At 43.4% G+C, this 15150-nt stretch overlaps 1 protein-coding gene across 3 annotated transcripts in view; it reads left to right on the forward strand.

The window, feature by feature from the left end:
* DDHD1 (DDHD domain containing 1) overlaps positions 1–15150 on the forward strand; it is a 121491-nt gene that overhangs the window by 41751 nt on the left and 64590 nt on the right. For all 3 annotated transcript variants that reach the window (XM_077819613.1, XM_077819611.1, XM_077819612.1), the window contains 2 exons: positions 2514–2642; positions 5989–6136. In XM_077819613.1, the coding sequence (XP_077675739.1) occupies positions 2514–2642; positions 5989–6136 (277 nt within the window). The remainder of the gene's footprint in view (positions 1–2513; positions 2643–5988; positions 6137–15150) is intronic.

Below are 15150 nucleotides of genomic sequence, written 5' to 3' on the forward strand. Positions count from 1 at the left end.
CTGACAGTAGTGGAGCCAGACACCATACCATATCCTTGTGCCCCACCTTGTTCAATTCATATCCCATTCATATCACCCTCTCCTTTAAAGCGAGGAAATAATTTGGAGTCTGTGCCATCCACTGCGTATGTGGGGTCTGGTTCCACCTACTGGATCGGTGTTTTATTGGCATAGTCTCTCCATTTCAAGCTCATGTTGACATTCCTTGTCCTTCTCTCCCTCTTGTGCTGATGCTGGTTCTCCCAGACTGTGCGTGTGCTCTCTCTCTCTCTCTCTCTCTCTTTTCCTGCCAGCAAGCAGCTGGGTTTCCAGACACACTGTGTCCCCATCCAGCTTCTCTTGCTCTAATTGGAGATCTGTCCAGTATCTCTGCTGCAGTAGTGCATTCGCTCTGGATGGAACGTGCCTGCTGTCTCTGTCAGCCTCTTCCCTGATCCTCTCTAGTGTCTCCAAGATTTTCCCCACCTGCTGGACTCTCTGACAGCGGGCTGGATGTCCCTGTGATCCTAGACCAGTGGTGGGCAACCTGTGGGTTGCATGCAGCCCATCAGGGTAATCTGATTGCAGGCCACAAGATATTTGGCTGACACTGACCGTCCGCAGGCATAGTCCCCCCCCAACCCCCCGCAGCTCCCAGTGGCTGCGGTTCACTGTTCCCGGCCAATGGGAGCTGCAGGAAGCAGCAGGCCACAGGGATGTGCTGGCTGCTGCTTCCCGCTCCTATTAGCCAGGAACGGCGAACTGCAGCCACTGGGAGCTGCGGGGGGCTGTGTCTGCAGACGGTCAACATCAGCAAAATGTCTCACGGCACGCAGATAGATTACTCTGGGCCGCATGCGGACCGCAGGTTGCTCACCACTGTCCTAGACAATCATTCTTTTTTCTGATCCTCCAGAGTATAGGAAGTTGACTAGTTATGCCTTTGTCCTTTCTTCAGAAATGAGTTGCCTTTCTCTGCATGTCTCAATTAGATGACTTTTTTTCAGCTGTTCATAACTCATTTTACCATCTCTCTTTTCGCTGTTCCTGTCTTGAAAAGACTGAGACTTTTCTCTGTGTTTTTTCCCTTATATAGTACTTGCTTTCGCTGCTGTTGGCACTTCACTGGCAATTCCCCACTGTCATAACTGCTACTATATATGTACCGATTTCAGGGTTAACTGCATCTTTGATCCCCATCACCACCATCTCAACCCCTCAGTCTTCATCAAGGTTTTGGGCTTCCTGGCCGTTGCCTCTCTCAGACGGAGACCCATGTCTCTCTTCCCCTCCAGACTCAGGGTGCAGTCCCTCTGCATCTCACTGTGATTTCGCCAGCAGATCTGACCCAGGTCCAGCAGCTATGGTTAACCTTTCTCCAAGGGCAGCAATGGTGTATGCTAATTACCAACCAGCTTTCACAAAGCAAAAATAAATTTACTCTAGGTTAAAAGCATTACAGAGAAAGCATATAGGAATGTTTATTGCTTTCTGTACGCTTAGAAAACATACCAGGATCCACCTATCTCATTGGGCCCTTGTAAGCCTAAGTCTTTCCACCTTTTCAGCAAGGGTTGGGGGTCTCCCTAAGACCCAAAATCCTGTCTGCAAAAAGGAGATCCCGTGTCTGTTCAAGCTCAGCTTTTTATATCTGAAGTCTCTTCTTTGTTTGAGTCTCTGGAAAAAACAGTTTGACCCAGGATATGCAAACCACCCAGGGGTTGGTGGTACTCTGGAGCTGTTTATAATCTCAGGGACTGAATTAATCACCACTCCACACCCACTATTTTTTAGTTCTTGGGGGAACAGTGGTAACCCTCCCCCACACACAGTAGAGAAGCTTACAATCACTGGTCCACAAAATACAGAAAACATTCATAAATTTAGTACAGTATAGTCTGCAAAGTGACTGCATGCGTTAACATTCATTGCTAGTAATGTAGCCCAGAAAGAATATTCATTATTACCATTATTATTTGTTTGTATTACCCCACAGTGCCTAGGAGCTGTACAAACAGAACAAAAAGATGGCATGAGTGTAACATTATGGGCACAAATGTACACCTACCACTGCATCAACTTACTTAAGCGTTATTTTGGGAGATGTATCCACCACAGCCCCCCTGGTGTATCAGTGGTATGGCTTTCAGCAAACACTTTCACCTTGTGGATGTGGATCTTAATTTTCCTTTTTGCTCTTGGGCAGTTTGGCATAATTTGTGTGTGTGTGAGAGAGAGAGCGAGCATTCATGTTTTCCTTTCAGCTAAGGGTATTCTCCATTAGGGAGTCTCTCCTCCCTACTCCCCCCCCCCCCCCCCAAAAAAAAAGGGGGGGTGGGAAGATTCCCAAAAGGAACTACCCAATTGATATGGATCCAAAATATAAAGGTAAGAAGAAATATTTACCTTTATAAATGAATTTAAATTGAAATCTAGAGTACAGTCATACCTTTGTGCATCTCTCTCTTACCTGGCTTTTTAAAGCCATATTTTTTTAACACTTTTAAATAAAGGTTTGTTCCTTTTTGCTACAGCTGTTCATAGTTTCAAGTTGAGTCGCAACCATGTGGACTGGCACAGTGTAGATGAAGTGTATCTTTACAGTGATGCAACAACATCTAAAATTGCAAGAACTGTTACGCAAAAGTTGGGATTTTCCAAAGGTAATACTTCTCAGCATTTGTAAATAATTTTGTAAAGATTATTGCTTTAATGGTTCGTTACTTAATGCTGTGAGAAGAAAATTCCAGGTTCCATCCATAATTTCAAGTTTGAAATTTTTGTTTGATGCATAGTTAATTTTTGTCATTGCACTCTTGTGGGAAAATAACTCAAAGGCATTGTTAGGTTGTCATGCACATTTGTAATTAAGAATAAAACAGGTTTACTGCATCTTATTACCGAATAGCTCTGATACAGTTTCATATCACTTTAAAAAGTACATTAAGGTTACAAAGTCAAGCATTCCGAAGCTAAGAAGTGCCAGAATTAATGTTTTCTGTGCAACCTTAATTCGATCCTCCCCAATATGAAGCCATTACAGTGGTCTTTAATTACATGATCACATACTTTTTTTTTTTCCCACTGGAGCCCTGCCTCATTCACTGCACAGAATGTACCTGCTCTGGTGATGAGTAAGGGTTATGTAGCAAAGGAGGCTTTTGCCCATAGTACCGTGGGTCATTTTGTTGCAGAAGTTGAAAGATGTGTAGTGAATGAGGCAGGGGATTGCACAAAGAGAGAGGTTGTCTGTTGAATGGTGCCCTGGATAGTTGGATTCTATCCCTGCCACTTGCACAGAGTTCTTTTATGGTGCTGGGCAAGTCACTAAACTAAAATGTGCACAGGTGGCCACCATGTGTCCTCATTTTCTGGGTATTTGGGGTCTGATTTACAAAAGTGGTGAGCGTCCCTAACTACAACTCGGGACAGTGGGAGCTCTGCTCTGAACACATAAAGTGCGATAAGATGCTAAGAACGCTGAAAAATCAGACCCAAAGCATCTCCGATTGGGCAACCAAAATTAGTTGACAATTTTGGCCTTAATCTCTGTGCCTCAGTCCCCAAGTGTAGCATTGGGATAATAATATCCCCACCCCTCACCGCGGTTGTGAAGATAGTTCATTAATGTTTGTAAAGAACTAAGATGTTATGTTGAGAACACCATAGAAAAACTCCTGGGGAAATTAAATAATTCTGTACTAAGTGCAGGCTTTGGGTGGTGTGCAGTAAATAATACATAGGGCCTCACATTGAACGATGAGGATAAACATAGCTGCCATTCATTGAGCAGTCTGTCTGACCTTCTAATACAGGTTTTTTACTGTAATTTCATAAGTTTTTTTTAACTGATCTTAAAAAAAAAAAAAATAATAAAATTATCATATGGAACTATATTGACTCCCAACGTGGCCATCAGCAGGGATAATCAGATTCACAGCACAATCCTCTGCCACTTGAACTGATGGAGTAACTGGTAGCGGTACAAAGCTTCTTTCTTCTATATGGACCTGCCCCAAGAGGGGGATGGACACATGTTTGGCCAGTTGGTTTCACAGCTATTTGCTAGACAACCAAGGAACGTTGAGACTGAGGGATAACAGGTTCTGTTCCAGGTTCTGCAAGGCCCAGAGAGTGTGCTCTTCCAACCTTATCTCCCTGGCCTCTTCCTGCATCCTGTGAAGGGAAGACAGGAGCAGCTTCTGCCCTGTTTCCATACCACACAACATTGTAGAACAAAAGAAAACTACGTACAGGGATATAGTAAAATACCCTGCTAAAAAACACACCCACACACACAGACCCTGACAAATGAAATTAGAAGAGGAGGTTATAGTCTCAAAATATTTTCCTCCCAAAATATTTTTAAAAGGGAGGTGATATAAAATGAGCTGGATTTTTATACGGGTCTGTGTTCTGGAGTCCATACCATAGAGTCCAGCACGTCACTTGTCAGCTTAAAATGTGGTGATCCTTAAAGATTTTGAGGAAGATATGGTAGATAATCATCAATATTAGCCTGTAGAAGCAGTTGTCAAATATAGCCAGCACTAGCACCACTAAGAATTTTAAAGCTCAGTTGTGCCAATTTAAAGTCAGTCCACCTCTTTGCAGGCAACCCATATATAACATGCAAGGTCAGCATAATTTGGTCGTGTTAGCTAAAACCAATCAGCAATTTTGCTGTTGCAAACAAGCAATGGAGCATCTCTGCTGAAATCCCTTCAAAGAAAAATTTACAATAAATGAGGCTTTTGAAATTCCAAGGGCATGTGTTGCTGTTATGAGATTGTCACAGAATAAAGACACCATGGGTACAAATGGTGTAACAGAGGCTGGGGGAGGAAACTTGCTTATCACATCAGATGTGATTTTGTGTAGAAGTCCTAGCAAAAAGGGAGACCAGTATGTATTCTTAAAATAACTCACTGTATTGGAACGAATCCTTTTTATACAAACAGACTCATTCCACTTTAATGCCTCTGCTTATTAATGTCTGATACCCAAAACAAGACATAGGTCTTCCAAAAGCTGTGGGTGAGATAGCCCTGATGTATCCAGCTGGCAATATAATTCAGGCATTTTTTCAGACCATAGACTGAGCTTGCAGAGTTCCTGGATAGAGCTGTGTGGAGGAAACACTTGTTTCACAAAGGATTTCAAGATTTTGAAATGTGTTTTCATTTCTGTGCAGACCAAACCCCTAAAATTTTGAAATTCTCTCTGAAAAAAAGTTTTTGGGGAAAAAATTGTTTCAGATTGATCAAAATGTTTTAATCTCATTTTATTTTGATTTATTTTTTATTTTATATTATATAATAAAATAAAAAAAATTCAAAACAAAAATTGAAAAGTTTCATTCCAAAAATGTTGAAACAAGACATATCAGCATTCTCAGAGAATTTTTTCCATGTTTTCCTCTGAAACAAAATGTGAGCAAAATGAGCAAAATCATGTCAAGTGTTTCAATTTTGAATGAAAATGGTCCTATTGAGCTTTTTAGGTCCAGCTCTATTCATAGATGAAAGCGAGAGTTGTGTATCAGTCATGCTGATGATGTTTTCTCACCCATTGTTTAGAAATAATCTTGCCAAGAGTCTTTACGTATACACTGACCACTGAAGGAGTATTGTGGAACTGTGAGAAAAAGTAATGATTAATGACTTAAGCATATAGAAAGTTATCTGTATAACAAAATGGATAGTGCATTATTCAGCTGCGGTAAAGTTATTTTCCAAAACAGCTAAAAATTAGCAAAATCCTCCCTGGAAATTACATGTAAATCCATAGGTGGCTGATAAGGGTCAAAGAAATTGTTTTTCCAGATCTCTTAGGCGGCTTTGAAAATCTCAGCATTGTGTATGCTGATCTTTGTAAATGTATTTTATGTGCAAAATATAATTTGTAATGTTCTGGTTTGAAGCAGGCGCCTGTTCTGTCTGTGTGTATGGAATTGTCTTACTTAATGGAATATAATTGTGATCCAGGAGAATGTGTTTTTTTCTACAGCTTCAAGTAGTGGGACAAGGCTTCATAGAGGCTATGTAGAAGAAGCTACATTAGAAGACAAGCCATCGCAAACTACTCACATTGTGTTTGTTGTGCATGGTATTGGGCAGAAAATGGACCAAGGAAGAATCATCAAAAACACAGCTATGTGAGTGCTTTATTATATGTGCAATAGCGACTCTGAAGTCAAAAGGAGGCTGTGATAGACATATCAGGACTCTGCTGACATTATTCAAGTAACTTATAAATGACAGCCTTCAGTGTAAAACATATTTTTCTCTGGGGCCATTTATTTTGATAGTGTGGATGCACAAATGTTCATTGTTCTTTTCATGTTAAAGTTTAAACTTTTGTGCCTAGTTAGAGCAGTGCCTAGGAGAAGCACAAGATTTTAAGGCTATGTCTGCACTGCAGCTTATGTCAGCAAAACGTATGTCGCTCAGGGGTGTGAATATTTCTCCGCCCTGAGCGACATACGTTATCCTGACATAAGTGTTCAGAGCTCTATGCCAGCAGGAGCGCTTCTCCCACCAACATAGCTTATGCCGCTTGTGGGGGTAGGTTTTTTTTATGCTGACGGGAGAGCTCTTGCCTGTCGGCATAGAGCGTCTTCACCAGACGCACTGCACTGCTGCAGAACTGTACCTACAGTCATGGCCTTTAGTTTCTTTTAGTCCCTGGCCAGTATCCTTCGCCATAAGGGGGCAGGTCAGAGGATTTCTAGAACTGGTGGTCAGTGGCTCACTTGGTCAGGTTTGGAGAGGTGTTCCCTGCTTCAAATAAGAGAGAATATCATCTTGTCCTTGACTGGCAGAATAGTAGGTAAGTTTAAAAGGATCTTAGAAGGAGTATGAGGAGTCAGTCTTGCTATTGTCACTCTGACAGTAGAGGGCCAAGATTATTTAAGTATGAGTGGAGGTTGACTTATTCTGCACGGAGATCTGCTGTAAAGAGAAACACATATCCAAAGCTTAGTAATGACCACTAAACCTTAAACATCTTTTGATGAGACTGATAAGTGAATGTTATGAATTTGTGAAGACATTAAAATATATATACATACACTCATTGACAGTCATGCTTGCTATGGTGTATGGTAACCAAGCTCATGACTCTTCACTGGTCTATGAAGGCTGATCCTAAAATCATCTACAGTAAGACGGTTATCAGCATTTTGTCTCTTAAAAAAGTGTACTTGATTATCGGAGTATGTTGTGCCTCATCCATTCTAAGAATGAAAGTCCAGTTTTTAATTTGTCTTGTGTGGCAGCTCAATATAATACTGATGTGTCCTAGTGAGATCTGAGTAGATAAGTCTTTTTAGGAGGTGCGTGTAAGATTGGTTTGCTTATTAAATGTTTTTCATTTAGTTTAAAGAGCTAGTTTGGTAATAAAAATGTAATAATAGAAGCCTTCAAATTTGTTTTCCTAGCCAGTCTAATAGTCGAGCTAGCGATGCCCAGACATAATTTTTTAATCAAGTTTGAGCTGATGGGGCCTGGGAGTGCACAGGAAGTCACTTGTTCTCCAGAGGCCAGGTTACCACCGTGCTAGAGGGCTGTTGGGAGTAGGGAAGAGCCATGCTTGGGACTTGGAGAACTCATGCCCAGGAAATGTTTGTTTGGGGTTTTTTTGCTAGACAACAGAAGAAATTGTTGTGGAGTCTTCATGTTGAGGTGCTAAACTATATTTATGTATTTGTCAGGTACATTGATGGTAAAGATTTAATAATTTCATTTAATAGAATCATAAATCCTAGACAGATAAGGCTGGAAGGGACCTCAAGAGGAGTCCAGCCCCCTGCACTGTGGCAGGATTAAATATACTCAGAGATCATCCCTGTCAGGTGTGTGTTTAACCAGTTCTTAAAAACTTCTGATGATGGTTCATGTTATGGACATGATTCTGCATACAATTTAGCACATGTGAGTAACGTGAATCATATGAGTAGTTCCACTAATGTTTTCACTAAAGTCAGTGGAACTACTAACAAGAATATTGCGTGTGAAAGTAATTGCAGCATTGGGTTATACGTTTTTACCTGACTTCATAAATGAAAGCTACTCTGTAAACCTTCATTTATACATTCTTCAATAAAATCTAGGTCCAGTGCTGATACATCAATAACTTGATTGCTGTAGTTCGTAAGTGGACCAGTATGTTATCTAAGTGTTCATCTAACTTAAATTGTCATTCAACTCTGTGGTTTTTTCTTAGGATAGATTAGATTTCTTGCTGTACTAGTCACATAAACCAAGTAACCTTTTTATTTCAACAACTGTAAAAGAAAAGTTGTCGTCTTACAGCAGCAATGTGCTGGTCTGAGACTGTCTACATTACAGCAGCGCTTCTGCACCAATGCAGCTACGTTGCTATAGCACTTCTGGTGAAGGTGCTCTAAGCTGATGGGAGAGAGCTCTACTGTCTACTTAACTCCTGCCTCCGTGAGAGACGGTAGCTATGTCAGCGAGAGAAGTTCTCCTGCCAATATAGCACTGTCCACACTGGCACTTAGGTTGGTATAATTTACATCACTCAGGGATGTGGATTATTCACACCCCTCAGCGACATAAATTATAGCGAAGTAATTTGCAGTGTAGACATAGCCTGATTCTCTTCTAGTGCTTTTCTGCTCCTACATATTAAAAGTTCAAGAGCAAGTAATGTAAAACAAAGGGGCAGAGACCAGTAGCCCTTGATAAAATGACAGGGCTGATCTCCAAAACAACACGTATGAAACCTTAGATTCTTCTTCAAGGAGTGTCCCTGTGGGTGTTCCACTTTAGGTGAATCTGCACCCCTGCGCTTATAATTGGAGATTTTTAGTAGCCGTGCCTGATTGGGTCGCACAGGTGCTGTCCCCGTCTTGAACTATCTCAGGCAGTTACATAGCGCTGTGCAACCAACCCTTCCTCAGTTCCTTCTCTACCACCCTGGGCTTGAGATGGAGCATTTGGCAGTGCCTCTGAACTTTATCTTTAGTCTAGCTTAACTTTAGAACACTAGTTAGTTAGTTAATAGTTTAATACCCTACCTCTTCCCCATTTATGCTTTCTTTAAAATAAAATTCTTAGGAATTTAAGTTTCAGGTATTTCAGATACCCCTTAGTATAGTATAGTTACCCTCACAGGAAAAATCCTATTCTAAGGGGCAAGCCCGGCTCCCCAAGTATTAAACGTTGCCTCACTTGCCGAGCTTCAATCCTGGTGTCTGATGGGCACTCACAGTGTGTCCACTGCCTTGGCAAGACACACATACTACAAAACTGCTCCCGCTGCTACAATCTCAGGGCTCATGCCAGGAGAGCAAAGGACCTACAGCTAAAACTCCTCATGATGGAAAAGTCTCTGTGTCCAGGATCACAGACCCCTCCTGGGCCCCAGTCTCCAATGGTGGCATCTGACAGAGGTTCCCCACTACCCTCTCAGAGGAAGGAGCACTCCTCCAAAAAGGCAACAAAGAAACTTGCTCCAACTTTCCCTCCTTGGGAATCTGCCAAAAAGAAATGTTTCCTGACCTGTCAGACCCCATTGGTACCAACTGCACCAAACCTATCCACTCTGAGGTAGCGGGACCATCCATTACCACAGATACCATGTGAACCAAAGACCCTAAGTGGGCTGGCTTGGAAAAAGGCACTACAGAGAAACCTACCATCCTTGCCTCCGTACCGCTGGTGCTGCTTAAACAGGGGGTACTGAGCAGCTCAGCTGCAGTCTATGGCACCGCCTTCTGCCTCCACAGCGCATAGTGCACGACCCTTGGCACAGATAACCACAGTAAAGGGATCGGTACCACTGACCACACCCTCATCGGTACTGATGCTCTGCAGTTTCTCTGCCATAAAGATCTTCTGGTCTCCTCAGCGCCAGAATCTCCACTCGTCGGTACTGACCTTACTCCAGCACGCTCAGTACCATGCCAACTTACCACACCACCCAGATCAGCTCCTCCTTTATCCAGCTACGTGAATGATGATGATGAAGAGGATATCTACTCCTCCCGTCACTCCTTGCCTGTTCATCCAGCTGCCAGACCAGGTCCACCAGAGTACGTGAAACTCCAGGATGATACAGACACCCATGGATACCCCCACCTATGCCATTTCCACCCCGGTGGCCTTACTGGGACCCATCGGTAGCATACCACCAGCACTATCCTAAGCCTCCCAGTCCACTCAGGGAGAGGTCAAGGCATTCCCCATCACCCTCTGTACCCATACCTTCAGAACCTCTGGAAGAGGCAGTCGCGGAATTGGAGGAGACTTTGGATCAGGAAGTCACATCAGCTGCAAATTTTTCATCCTGTATCTTGCCCCCACCCACAGTGGGGAATGACTTTAAACAGTTTCAGGAACTGTTTAAGAGGATTGCAGATACCGCACCCTTTCCAGCCCTCAGTGTCCCAACAACCTCCCTCTAAACAACAGTTTTCAGGGTTTGGTTGAGGACCAGAGACACATCCCACTTTTTTCTGTTGCTGGGCCCATCCAACACCATCCATCCATTTGGAGACCGTCTGACTCCATTTCATCCAACATGGTGAAACATCACATCAGACAAATGGGTATTAGAAATCACTGAGACTGGATAGTCCATCCAATTTACTTCCCTTCTCGACCTTCTTCAGAGACCCTTCTCATGAACATCTACGGCAACAGGAGGTAAACCATTCCACATGCCTAAGAGCAGCAGAACCAGTGTCAACACAACCCAGAAGGAAGGGTTTATGCTCCCATTACTTTCTAACCCAGAAAAAAACTGGAGGATTGAGGCTCATTCTTGATGTAAGAAGACTCAACAAATTTGTGAAGACCCAGCAATTCAGGATGGTCACACTAGCAATGATAATTCCAGGACCAGAATGAGGAGACTGATTCTTGGTCCTTGACCTCCAGAGTGCATATTTCCACATAATGATACATCCCTCACACAGGGAGGTTTCTCAGGTTTGTTCTGAGAACAGATCATTTCCCGTACAAAGTACTCCCCTTCGGATTATCCTGTGCTCCATGAGTATTCTCAAAAGTCTTTGCGGTGGTGGCAGCCCACCTCTCCAGATGAGGGGGAATAATATTCCCCTGTCTGAACGATTACCTACTCAAAGCATTGACTCAAGAAGAGGCACTAAAAGCTACCCAAAAGACAGCAGCTCTCTTCACACAGCTTGGTCTACAAATAGCAAAAATCAACATTCACACCGGGGCAGGGGCAGAGACAAGTTCATCAGTGCCTACCTCGACTTTCTGGAGGCTACAGCTTCTCTTCCCTGTCACAGGTTTACCACTCTAGTCACCACAATGCAAGCCAGCCCACAGACATCGGCCAGGACCTGCCTACAACTGTTAGGCCATATGTCAGCAATGACATTTGTTGTCAAACACTCCAGACTGCACATGTGATGCCTGCAAGACTGGCTCAGGACAGTGTATATTCCACACAGACACAATATAAACAAGCATCTTTCAATGCCAACCAAACTAAAAAATTCTCTATATTGGTGGACTCAACCACACGATCTTTGCAGAGGAGTTCCCTTTGCATAGACCTCTCCATCAATGATACTCACATCAGATGCTTCTGTGCTAGGTTGGAGAACACATCTGCACAACCACACAGTCCAAGGCTGCTGGTCCCCATTATAATCAACACTACACATAAACCTACTGGAGATGCAGGCAGTCCGCAGTGAATGCTCACACTTCATACCCATGATCAGGGAAAAGACAATGTCACTTTGTATGTTTTATATAAACTGATGGGAGGGGGCACAGCCACACTCCCTGTGCACAGAAGCCATGCTACTATGGAATTGGTGCATCCACCACAATATCGACATCTCAGCTTCCTACCTACCAGGATGCAAAAACACCACTGCAGATGCACTGAGCAGAAAAATTTCTCATGACCACGAGTGGGAAATGAACGTCAGGGTACTGTAGAGCATATTCAGACAGTGGGAGTTCCCTATATATTCCTCTTTGCAACAACCCAGAATGCCAAATGCCCATACTTTTGCTCTAGAGCAGGACTGGGACCCCATTCCCCAGGCGATGCTTTTCTCTTCAAACGGGATGCACATCTATTGTACGTTTTTTCCCCCGACCCTCCACTTTTAGCCAAGGTCATACACAAGATAAGGACCAATAACTCCAGGGTCATCTTGATAGCCCCCATGTGGCCCAGACAAATATGGTTTTCTTACCTCTTGAAGATGTCTATGTGCCCACCACACATTCTTCCACTTCTGCTTCATCTCCTGTATCAGGACGTGGGCCAGGTCTACCACCCGAACCTGGCAAGACTCCACTTGAGGGCATGGCTACTCCATGGCTCCGAGACAATGAAATGACCTGTTCAGAGTGTTGGAGTATCCTGTGTTTTCAGACACGACCAACGGACACACATAGGAACGCACGGAGACTGGAGTCTTCGGTTACAGCTCGGTTTATTGTAGCAGAAGCTCAACTACACCCTGCAGAAGCATAGCTGTACCACCTATTTACCTTCCCCACATCCCGAGGAGGGAACACCGAGATCCTTTTGCATTTCCCCTTTATTGTAATCATCAGCCCTCCCCATTCCCAGGTGAGCAGTTCTGGTCTTACTCTCGGCCCAATAATTGCCCTCTAATTTCCCTGCTAAATTCCCTGCCCCTGTTTGTTTACCCTCGCTCATGATCATTGTTGTCATGTAAGGGGTCATTATTGAGCCTAATATGGTTTCAGACTGTATAATTTCCCACAAATTTTCCAACAGGGCATCAGGAATTTGCTGCGGCTATAAAAGGTCCCTGGGGGCATGGTTCCAATGAGGCTGGGGAGGAGTTGTTCCTTGGGTCCGCCACAAACCTTGTGGGTCCCCATAGGTTTTTTTTGGAGGGTCGGGGAAAAAGGTACCCCGAGAGCAGGGGTTCTCAACCTTTTTCTTTCTAAGGTCCCTGCCCCACAACATGCTATAAAAACCCCACAGCCCACCTGTGCCACAAGAACTGGTTTTCTGCATATAAAAGCCAGGGCTGGCGTGAAGGGGTAGCAAGCAGGGCAGTTGCCTGGGGCCCCATGACACAGGGGCCACCCATGAAGCTACATTGCTCACGCTCCAGCTTCAGCCCTGGGCGGCGGGGCCCAGGGGCCTGAGCTTCAGCTCCATGCAGTGGGGCTTCAGCTTTTTTGTGCCCTGGGACCCAGTGAGTCTGGCCCTGCTTGGAGGCCCTTCTGAAACCTACTTGTGGCCCCGGACCTCTGGTTGAGAACTACTGCCCTAGAGTACCCTCCTATGGGTTTGACCTTTGGGGGAGGTGATCTGGGCATAAGCATAAACTGGAACTTTTTCCTGTATCTGGTATGCCTCTCTATGAATCTCATATTTTTATTTCCAAGTCATGTACAATCTACACCTCTGCTCATGGCAAAAAAAAAAAAAAAAATCCAGCCTTACTGCATAGATTTTTTTTTTTTTAATTTCCATTTTAAAAATTTCACAGTTCTCACACGGACCCAATTGGAGGACATTTTAACTGTAGATTAGGGATAGGCTAGTGACCTTGCCCAAGGCGCCTGTAGTGTGTTCTGTCTTCAAGTTACTGGGTCAGACAGAAGTCACCATTGGTTGGTGGTGTTCATTGCAAAGGTCAAAACAAAATTCTACTTTATAAAGTATGGTTTTAAACTTCATGTATTAATTGCATAAAAATATGGAGTTCAGTCTTGTCATTGTTGGTGAGGTGCTCAGATACATTACTGATGGAAGTTGTCCTGTAAGTAGATAGGATATATAGAATGCAGCTCCAAATGAAATTGTTTTCTGAAGGACGTGGCATGATGTGTCTGTTAACTTTGTTTCTTCACGGTAGTATTTAAATACATTTCCTATCTAAATGTAGCGTGGCAGCTGGCACAACAAGCTGTTCCTGTCAAAGCTGATATTAGCTACAAAACTAATCTTAAGAAGGGACAGTACTTCCTGCTCAGCTAGAACAATTATTCACCTTACTTAACATAAACAAAATATTTCACTATGTTCTGTCTGGATAGCATAGCAGAGTGGATCATTATTGCTTACAGAGGAAAATGTCATAGGTTTCTAATCTCATGAGTATTGGCATAGTTCAGTGGTTCTCAAACTGTGGATTGGAACCCCAAAGTGGGTCATGACCCCATTTTAATGGGGTCGCCAGGGCTAGCGTTAGACTTGCTGGGGCCTAGGGCCCAAGCCTCACCGCTTGGAGCCGAAGCTGAAGCCCAAGATCTTCAGTCCTGGGCAGCTGGGCTCAGGTTACAGGCCCCCTGCCCAGGGCTGAAGCCCTTGGGCTTCAGCTTTGGCTGGCTCGCTGACCGAAGGTGGTAGAACTCTGTCTTGGGCCCCCCCATTTGAGTGAGGTCAGGCTTCAGTACCGCCTCCTGGGGGGTCACATAGTAATTTTTCTTGTTAGAAAGGGGTCATGGTGCAATGAAGGTTGAGAACCGCTGGCATAGTTTATTTTATTGGTTATTTTGATTTACAGTCCAACGCAGCATTACACTGTAAGAATGGAAAGACGTTCTTCAGTACTGTCTCTCTGGAAAATGCATCCCACCTGGTTTTGGATCTCCCCGCATTCCCTGTGACCCAACCTTACTCTTTTGGGGATTTTAATCTTGAACAATCCTAAATGAAGAAAATGCACCTCTGATATCCTGTTAATTTGCCTACATACTTTTTTGAGCCTCTTTGGATGGACATTTTTGTGTTTTGTGCTTTTAGATTGATGCCTATTCATAGTGTTCAGTTTTGTTGAAACAGACAATGCACTTGCTCTTCCAGAGCATTATTTTTTCTTGGGCATATTAGCTGGCATATTTTTCCACAGTTGAAGTGTTGTTTTCTGTCCATATTTCTAATCTCTCTAGGTTACCTTTATTCCTGAATTTAACTTTCTCAAAGTTTTGCTGGCCTTTTTTGTCTGTGCTCAGAAATTTTACTGAAATAGCTATTCTAGAATAAATTTTCTGGAATTGTTATTTTGGGAAATTTCCAAGTGTAGATAGCAATTAATGACTTAGATCCAAGGGACATATTGCACCTCATATGTGTTTCTTCTATCCTTGAAACAACTTGACTGCATTAAGGGTGCTGTTGCAGTTTTAAGTTTTCCTTTTACCTGTTTGACTCTGACTTGTA

The sequence above is a fragment of the Eretmochelys imbricata genome, chromosome 6, assembly GCF_965152235.1.
Source record: "Eretmochelys imbricata isolate rEreImb1 chromosome 6, rEreImb1.hap1, whole genome shotgun sequence".
Taxonomy (NCBI): domain Eukaryota; kingdom Metazoa; phylum Chordata; order Testudines; family Cheloniidae; genus Eretmochelys; species Eretmochelys imbricata.